The sequence below is a fragment of the Papio anubis genome, chromosome 12 (assembly GCF_008728515.1).
Source record: "Papio anubis isolate 15944 chromosome 12, Panubis1.0, whole genome shotgun sequence".
Lineage (NCBI taxonomy): Eukaryota > Metazoa > Chordata > Mammalia > Primates > Cercopithecidae > Papio > Papio anubis.
Window position 1 is genome coordinate 118,870,832 of NC_044987.1, and position 9,365 is coordinate 118,880,196.

At 55.8% G+C, this 9,365-nt stretch overlaps 1 protein-coding gene across 1 annotated transcript; it reads right to left on the minus strand.

Annotated features, from left to right (window-relative positions):
* Positions 1–712: 712 nt before the first annotated feature.
* Positions 713–7,399, minus strand: FGF19 (fibroblast growth factor 19). The gene is made up of 3 exons (XM_003909422.4): positions 6,104–7,399; positions 5,719–5,822; positions 713–2,053 (listed from the first exon to the last, which is right to left on the minus strand). The coding sequence occupies exons 1-3, from the start codon at positions 6,333–6,335 to the stop codon at positions 1,739–1,741; spliced, it is 651 nt and encodes a 216-aa protein (XP_003909471.1). The 5' UTR covers positions 6,336–7,399; the 3' UTR covers positions 713–1,738.
* Positions 7,400–9,365: the final 1,966 nt, after the last annotated feature.

The following is a 9,365-nucleotide window of genomic DNA, read 5'->3' on the forward strand; positions in this document are numbered from 1 at the left end:
AGTGTTGGCTTTCTTGATGAGAGAGGCCCAGCCCAAAATGATTCCCTCTTGCTGAGTACAGAGCGCTCAGCTGAAGCCACAGCAGCCCTGCCGAGACAAGGTCCCAGCATGACAGGGACACCAAGGGAGTCACAGAGGGCAGAGCTCAGGTGTCGCTGGGCCATTGGGCCCCTCTGGATTTGCGGCTGGGCAAAAAGAAATCCTATTCGCTCAGGTCAGTGGTCCTCCGTCAAGGGTGATTTTGCCCCCCAAGGACATGCAACAACTTCTGGTGGTACTTTGGTTGTCATAACTTGGGGGTTGCTATGGGCATCTAGTGGGTGGGGGCTGCGAAACACAGGAACATCTTCCCCTCAGTGAAGAGTACTGCGGGTGAGGGGCCCTGACTTAGGCCACTGTTCCTTGGTGTTTCTGTTTCCTGCAACCAAAAATACTCCTGGCAGAGAGGCCACCCTAACCACTGAGATTGCTAGAGAGAAGGTGGTCTGAGGAAGCCAAGTCCCTAGACATGAGGAAAGGGCAGGACAGCAGGGCCCAAACCAACCTCCACCGCTAGAGCTGGCTGGCCCAAACCCGTTGAACTTCCCACCCGAGCTTTTGGTGTCAAGGGCAAACACACCGAGGGTTTCCTCCCGTGGGCGGCGCTGCTCCCCACCAGCCCCTTCCCCACTTTCCCTAACATTCCAGGCGGATAACAGAATGCAACTTTTGATACAAACAAACTCCATTTTAATGTACAAAACAAACCTCACTTACATACATAAATATAATTTGGGGGCATAAATAATGTAAGAAAATAAGAGATGTACATATCAAAATAAATTACTCATAAATATCATGTTGGAAAACTAAGTGCTGGGGAAAGGGTTCTAAGTCTTCCCCCGCTGCTTCCACACCGCAGGTTATTGACAAGACTTGGGGTCTTCAAATCTTTTCTTTTCCTGATTTTTGAACGAGAAGTGCAGGTTGACATAAGGTGGGGGGCCTGGGAAGCCCCAATCCATGGGGAGACATGTGAGGTGGGCAGAGGGCTGGTGGGCTGGGGGATGGAAGCAGGTGACACCAGAGACAGCAAGTTATTCTCAGGACAGCATCCATGACAGAACTGGCCTCAGGGGGAATACTCAAGATGTCCCAGGGCTGGAATGGGGCTCTGGGCTTCCCCTACTCCTGAAGCCTGGTGGGCCATGCCTGCTTCAGTCAGTTGTGGCCTGGAGGGATTTGGGAAGGGCAAACGGTCTCTGGAAATAGAGATATAGATCAATTCCCACATGGGGTTGAGTGAAATTTACGTGCTGTTTTACAGAGTGGATCACCTGTTCCTGAAATTTAAACCACTGCCTGTCTTCCGGCTGCTCCTGGGGAAGTGATGAGAAAAAAATTAGAGAATTTCAGCTTGACATAAGAATTTTTCCAAAGGAAGTGAGTTCCCCATCAGTGGAGGTATTCAAGCCGGACTGAGACAGCACAGCAGCTTGTCCAGCAACCTCGAGGGAGCAGAATGGGGGCCCGGGCAGCAGCTGGGCAAGCTACAGGCTTACAATGTTATGATCAGACAAGTCTATTGGCTAGAAACTGGCACGGCCAATGGAAAACTCTGAATATGTACAACTTCTAGATGTTTCTTCCTAAAGCTAAACAGAACGTGGACTCGGGACTGCTCTTGTAGAAGCACGGCCTCCACTCTGCAGGTACCACAGCCCCTGGCAGCAGTGAAGAGGCCCGGGCATGGCCTCAGTTATTTCTCAAAGCTGGGACTCCTCACCGCCTCCAGTCCGGTGACAAGCCCAAATGGGTCCATGCTGTCAGTCTCCAGGGGCGAAGAGAACATGTCAGATTCCAAGGGGCCCCTGAGGTCCTCAGGCTCCTCTGGGGCCATGGGCAGCATGGGCAGGAAATGAGACAGCGGAAGAAAGCCTCTGTTCTTGTACAGCTGCCGCTGTTTGGCACTGCTCAGGGAGACCGGGAGGCGGTGCTTCTGGGATCGGTATACATTGTAGCCATCAGGGCGGATCTCCTCCTCGAAAGCACAGTCTTCCTCTGAGTACTGAAGCTGCAGAGAAAACGGGCAGCTCTGAGCAATCCACAGTGGACGGGGAACACGGGTACACATGGACATTTGTGCTACAGACTGTCCCTGGTGGCCACCAGCAGTGACCTTCCCCATGAGCATCTCTTGCATGTTTTATACATACTTCCTGATGTACACACTGTATATGTAAGTATATATAAAATATACCTTTATATATATAAGCATATATAATATATAATGTACTTTAAGGCCAGGCACAGTAGCTTACACCTGTAGTCCCAGCACTTTGGGAGACCCAGAGCAGGTGGATCACTTGAATCCAGGAGTTTGAGACCAGCCTGGGCAACATGGTAAAATTCCATCTCTACAAAAAGTACAAAAATTAGCAGGGCATGGAGGTGGGCGCCTATAGGCCCAGCTACTCGGGAGGCTTAGAGGTGGGAGGATGGGTTGAGGCTGGGGGGTCAAGGCTGCAGTGAGCAATGATCACGCCCCTGCACTCTAGTCTAGGTTACAGAGCAAGACCCTGTCTCAAAAAAAAAAAAAAAAAAACACAACCCACAACTGTATATATACACAGAGAACACACATATATAAATGTACTGTAAGTATATGTAGTACGTACATTATGTTAATATATAACACATTAATAAATTAAATATACATTGATATACCGTTACAAATTTTTAATAATCTTTATATAGATATACAAGCACACAGACAAAACTGAGGTTTATTATTTCATATATGTATATTTTATGTATATACTTAATACTACATATACACTTTATATAGACCCAAATAATTTCCACTAAATTACCTCACCTTTTCCGAGAGCCTTGTCCTGAGCAATAATATCCATCAACCCAGCGGAATGCCGTCCGTGTTTCCCTCACCCTTTACATTACATACACAACTCCTGGCATTTAAAAAGTTCCTGGGTATTTCACTGGCACTTTGGGAAACACTGATAAACCGGGTTATCATCTTAGGATAAGTCTTTCAAATAAATTGTATGTAATCCGATCTGGAGCCCAGATGAAAGCATCTGTTCCCCACCTATCTCAGAAATCACTGTGTGCCTTTATCATTCTAAGGCCTTCTGGTCTGCAGCAGTTCTGAGAACCATCAGACCCCCTGTCTCCTCCATTCAGAAACCAAGGGCCTTCTAGGCAGGCTGCCAGAATCCGGATCTCAGTAGCCCCTCCCCCAGGTCAGGCCAGGCCAGGCCGGCGCCCAGCTGGTGGCCGGAAATGTGTGCTGAGGGAAGCCAGTCCCTCTTAGAACATTCATAGTCCACAGGGTTGAGAGGTGCCAGTGGGCAAGTGCCATCCCACACAGGTGTCATTACCCCTTGGTGACCCAGGACAGGCGCAGGCAGGAGCCGGAAGGGCTGGGCAGTAAACACACTGCAGGACGGCCTCAGTCAGGTTTCTGCCTAAGTCTGCAAAGGTCACTGAACTGCAGGTGGGTGAGGATGTGCCTGTGCCAATAAGCTCCTGATAAGAGGCTCATTGCAGCAACCCAGGCTCCTGCCGAGCCCACGGATGGCTGGGACAAAGCACTGGACAGCAAGCACGATTTCTCCCAAACATGCCAAATGATAAATAAACAAGGAACACAAAACCGAATAACTGGAGGACCTCCTTCTATTTACTCGGCTTGTCCTTTGGGAGAAATAAATATTACGTTCTCCATACAGAAGATGAAATGACTTCAAGTTTCTAGAAGAATGTGGAATCTTTATTTAAGAAAGAAAGAGGCCAGGCGAGGTGGCTCACGCCTGTAATCCCAGCACTTTGGGAGGCCAGGGCAGGCAGATCATGAGGTCAGGAGTTCGAGACCAGCCTGGCCAGGATGGTGAAACCCCATCTCCACTAAAAATACAAAAAAACTAGCCGGGCATGGTGGCACGACGCCTGTAGTCCCAGCTACTTGGGAGGCTGAGGCAGAAGAATTGCTTGAACCCCGCAGGTGGAGGTAGCAGTGAGCCGAGATCATGCCACTGCACTCCAGCCTGGGTGACAGGAAGGAAGGAAGGAAGGAAGGAAGGAAGGAAGGAAGGAAGGAAGGAAGGAAGGAAGGAAAGAAAGAGAAAGAGAGAGAAAGATCCTCAATCTGTGTTAGACCATGCACAGGGGATCAAGAGGCACAAAGAGGGCTGGGCCCGGTGGTTCACACCTGTAATCCCAGCACTTTGGGAGTTCGAGACCAGCCTGGCCAACAAGGTGAAACTCCATCTCTACTAAAAATACAAAAATTAGCTGGGCGTGGTGGTGGGCACCTGTAATCCCAGCTCCATGGGAGACTGAGGCAGGAGAAACGCTTGAACCCGGGAAGCACAGGTTGCAGTGAGCCGAGATCGGGTCACTGCATTCCAGCCTGTGCGACAGAGCAAGACTCTGCCAAAAAAAAAAGAAAAAAAAGGCACAAAGGGATTTCAGGTGACCCAACCCCCAATTTGGGCAGAATGGCGGGTTAGGTTGATGTCCCCTGCTGGCCTCGCATTATTAGAAGCACTCCCCCCACCATCATAAATGTCAAAATTAAAGTTGCAAGGGTGGGTTTGGAGCGGCTCTGGGTGGGAGTCAGCGTCCAGCGTGCCGACCACCCCGTTTCCCTGCAGTCCTCTCACGCAGGACTCCGCCATAAAACCTGAAACAGGCGCTCTGAGTACACGGAGCACGACAGAAGCACCGAGCAATTTTGAGACTCTTAAAATGCTTTGTCCCGCTGTTCACAAAGGAGCTGGTTGGGCTGGAGGCGGCCCCGCCTCTGCATCCTTTCTGGGGTGGGGGCCCCGGGCAGGCGCGGCCACCCCCGCCCTGGCCCCTGCTCCGCCAGGGAGTCCGGGGCTGCGTGTGAGGCCTGCGCGGGCCGAGACCTCACACAGCCTCCTCTGCGCGCGGGGCCGCGGGAGGGGCGCGGGTTCGTTCCTTTGAACTCCCAGCCTTTGTTCCAGGGCCACCAGAGCCCCAGCGCTCGTACACTTCCGGCCCCGGGACCTCTGCGGTTACCTGGGCCTTCCCAGCCAGCCGCCACCCCCTGCCCCCACCAGAAAGCGTTTACAGGACAGGTGAGGCCCGCAGGAGGAAAAGCACGCCTCTGGCGCAACTTGACTCCAGCGCATCTGCGTCTAAGCCACATCGTGCTCCTGGTAGATTAAAAATTAATTCTAAAAAAACTCGCCTATCCCAAATGCGCTGTGTTCTGCCTTGCTGGACAATTGATTTGTTTTTAAAGGAAAGTTATGGGTAGACCCTCTTTTTTCTTTCCTGTTCTTTTTTTCTTCTTTTTATACTGGAGGGAGGGAAACAGAGGCGAGGACCACACACGCGCAGGCAGAGGCTGAAAAGGCCAGAGGTGGGTTTTCCTGTTTAATATCAAAGGAGGCCGAATAATGGGTTTCCTCGGTCCGGCTGGGCCGGCCTTTGACTCAATTGCAAATGCAAAGGCAGCTTTTGCCTATTCTCTGGCTACTGGCTGAGACCCTAAATTTCAGTAGAAAATCGTCGGACATGCACTTAATCGGTCTTTGCAATCTCCCTCGAAGTTGCACACGGGTCTGGTCCGAGGAGGTGAGGAAACCCTGGATTCGAACCAGCGCCTTTCTCTCCTTCAGGCCTCCGCCCGGGGACAGGCGTTGGTCCCCCGCCCCGGCGCATCCGCCCCGTGGGGACACTTACCAGCCCCTGCATCTTGCCGTCGGCGCCCATGCAGAGGTACCGCACGCTGTGCACGCCCTTGATGGCCACGGTCCGCAGAGCTACTGCCTTGATCTCCAGCAAACCTGGGCGCAGGGGAAGCGAGAAGCTGCAGCTGGGACCCCCGGGGCTTGCACCACGTGGGTGCGGTCGGTCCACGAGCCTGTGCCTCTCCCTAGCGTCCGGCGCTGTTTGGGGACTAAGGGAGGGATCCTAACGCCCAAGTGCCAAAACCTGGGGTTCCCAGGAGTTGAGGGGTCCGCAGGAGCCTAAGGGTGGCAAAGGAAGGAAGGGCGCTGGGGTGGGATGCGCGGGGCGGGATGGGGTGTGCGCGGCGGGGCGGGCGGGGGACCTGGCTGGCACTCACTGTGCGCGCTTTGGCCCCGCGCGCAGTCCACGACGCCGTCGGTGCGGATGCGCAGGAAGCAGCTGGAGAGCCCGTGGGGGCCGGAGGTGTACAGGTGCCGCAGGCGGATGGGGTCGCCCCAGCCGTAGTGCACGTGGGGCCCCGCGTCCGAGAAGGCGAGGGGACGCCCGGCCACGGCCAGCCAGAGGCTGGCCAGGATCCAGGCGTGGACCACCACACACCCGCTCCTCATGGCACCTCCCTGGGGCTCTCGGCGCAGTTCCGGCGATGGGAGTGCGGGAGGCTGGGCGGCGACCGGGATGCGCTGCGGGCCTGTGAGTGCCGGATTGGGATGGCCGTGGCCCTCGATCCTGGACGCAGCGCTCCTGCTCCGACGGCGCGGCGGCTCCGGGCCGGCAACCTTATATAGTAGCGCCTTATGGGCCCCGCGGGTAGGTGCCCAAGACACCCGAGCATTTCTTATCGGGATTGCATCAAGCCTCCGCCCCCCGCACACACCCACTCACACCCCGCCTCCGGCCCCAGCCCCCTCCCCGGGCCCGGGCAGGCAGGCGGCGGCTTCTTGTCCCAGCCGGGGTGACCCCGCCCAGGCCGTTCGGATCTGCGGGAGGAGGAGGCCTCGTTTAGCGGCCGGGTTTCGGGGAACTCCTCCCCACCGCGCAGCGGCCCCGAGGTTCTTGGCTGGGAGAGTTTGATTTTGCAAAGCAATCGACAACTGGGGCCCCTCCCCCAGGCCTCGGGCTCCCAGTGGATGCGCTCGGCATGGGGCACCAGCAGGGACGGGGTCAGGAACCCCGGGGTCAGAGGTTTGGGGGCACCGAGTTTTGCCTCCTTCACCCTCTAGTCGGTAAAAGCCTCACCTCGGCCTTAGGGTCCTTCCCCTTAAAAGGCCACTCGCACTCCCTCCCCCGACTTTCCCAGCCCAGCACATCTGACGTCAAAGCCGTCCAATAGAATTTCCCCCCGCAGTTCCGACCGTCTCAGGTTCTCCCAGCTTCATCTTCTTGCAATTCCTGCCCCGCCCCTTTTATCCGGGTAAATTGCCCCCCGACGGGGGGCCGGGCGCGCTCTCTGCGGGCCGGGAAACAATGGGAGCCGCGCCGACTGTAGGTGGCGCCGCAGCCTCGGCGTCGGCCTCGGCTTTGCGCTCCTGGCCGCGCGCCCCTGCCTGCTCCGCGCTCGCCCCGGCCCCGCGGCTGTGCCCGAGATGCTACCTGAAAGGGGGCACTGGGAAGAAGGCTCTCGGGCAAGGGGGGCGGGCCAGCTGCGGGATTGGTGAACCCCAGCTTCTCGGCTGGAGGGTGGTGGAGGCAGAGGCGCAGGGAGGGAGGCCTGGGCCTCCGTTTCCCGGTTTTTGAGCTGTCTTGTGTCGGGGGTCTGGTCCTTCAGTCCCCGAGTCTCTGCGCACGGGGTCAGGGGGGAACAGCACGGTCGGGGAGGTCGAGAGCGCCTTACCTGGTGGGGAGGGGTCGGGAAGGGGCCAAGGAACGGTGATGGGCGCCCCTGGCTTCCGGGCAGGTGCCAGGTGAGGAAAGAAATAGGGGCCGCTGCATGAAGTGGTTCCTGTAAATAAAGAAAAGGACATCCAGAGAGTACCCTGGCGGGGAATAAAGGGGTCCTCCTAGGGGGTTTTGGCTTAACTCTAATTATTTCTTGTTATTCTTCCAAACCCCCAGCTCCTAGATGTGGGGCCCCAGGAGGCTGGTTTTGGGGCAGAGCCCTCCTGGCCCAGCGCAAAGGCGATGGGGAGGGCAAACGGGAGAGACAGCGAGAGAAATGCCAGGCCTAATGAATTTCAATGAGCAGAGGCCACATTCATCCCCCAGTCAGTGACTGGCGTTAATGACTGAGGGCGCAGCAAATGTCACCAGGAAAGTCTTTACAAAAAGACATCATCCCGAAGGCTTTCTAGACCAGGGACCCCCACGCTGTGTGTCTTGGTTCAGAAAGCCGTGGCTTCTGTTAAATCTAATTACTTCCCCCCTGTGGCTTTAAATCGACGGCGGCTCCTATTAAACTTAATTACCCTCCCCTGCAGCTTTCGTTTTAAAGATCCGTGGTAAATGCGTGATAAATGCTCTTGAGGGCGATGGCAGAGGCTGCACTGGGGGACGCGACCCAAACCGGGTGGGGGCGATGGCAGCCTCTGGTTCCACACCTACCCCTCTGCAGCCCCTTCCAGGGACATGGGGGAAGAGAGTGGCTGATGCGATCAGGGAGCGTGGGGAAATAAGGAAGGCGGCTACTGTCCCCCAGCCCCTGTTCTGAGCGCTCCATGGATGTTTTCAGCTCAAATCTCTACAAGAACCCCCATGGTATTCTATTCGTCCCTCCCCCATGGAGCAGGAGGGAAATGGGGGCCCCAGAAAAGTGGCTGAGTGACCCAAGGTCGCACACCCTGTTAGTGGTGAAGTTGGAATTTGAACCCAAACAGTGGGGCTTGTAAATCCAGGCTGTGCTGCGTCTTATCCCGGGACAGGGGCTCTGGGGTCAGACCCACTGTAGTGTGGATCACACCCAGCCACTCCCTGGGTAGGTCGTGGACCACTGACTGTCCTCTCAGCTTGCTCTCAGGCTTGTCCTGAGGGTTACAAGGAAGAGGAGACAGACAGGGCCTGGGATGTCATGCTCACGAAGGTGGTGATGGCAGGCCTGGAGGTCAGCTGTGTACCAGCCATCTCACAGGCACAGCCATGCTCTGAGCGCTTAGGGGATGGATCCTGCTCGTGTGAGGAAGCTGAGGGTCACAGAGATGGACTGCCGGGTCTTGAGGGTTTGCCCCGGGTGGGCCAGGCACACAACCCTGGGTGTTTGCTGGGCTCCCTGGTGTGTGTGGTTGGAGGGAGCCAAGCCCGCAGAGGACAAGGCAGCGCTGGCCAGCAGGGGGCTCTCCAGGCAAGAGCAGAGGTGTGGCAAGGGCTGAGGTCCTCCTCCCACGCAGCTCTGTGCACACCAGAACCTCTGAAGCCACCAGTGTGCTGAATTGGGCTGGCTTTGCTTTTCGGGTTGCGTTTGATTTGCCCCAGGTGGCTAAGCCGGCTGAATCGCCCAGGTGGGGTTTCATTCATTGAGTGGCATGAGCAATGGGGAGTAGGTAGGGTCAAGGCACCCCTGACGTCCTGCTCACCCATGCAGGGGCACGGGGGTCTCCAGCCCAGGTGTCCAGAAGGGCTTGGCTTGGTGGCTTTGTTCTGGATTTGATGTGAGCTGTTTTTTTGTTTTTGTTTTGTAATTGCCCTGTAGAACTGTAAATCCTTTTTTC

What these genes read in the sequence shown, in the direction of transcription:
- FGF19 (XM_003909422.4), bottom strand. Translation starts at nt 6,335, where the DNA reads ATGAGGAGCGGGTGTGTGGTGGTCCACGCCTGGATCCTGGCCAGCCTC. An exon ending in GCGGGGCCAAAGCGCGCACA is followed by an intron (nt 5,823 to 6,103) that starts GTGAGTGCCAGC and finishes CCCTGCGCCCAG; the next exon opens with GTTTGCTGGAGATCAAGGCA. An exon ending in ACGGCAAGATGCAGGGGCTG is followed by an intron (nt 2,054 to 5,718) that starts GTAAGTGTCCCC and finishes TTTTCTCTGCAG; the next exon opens with CTTCAGTACTCAGAGGAAGA.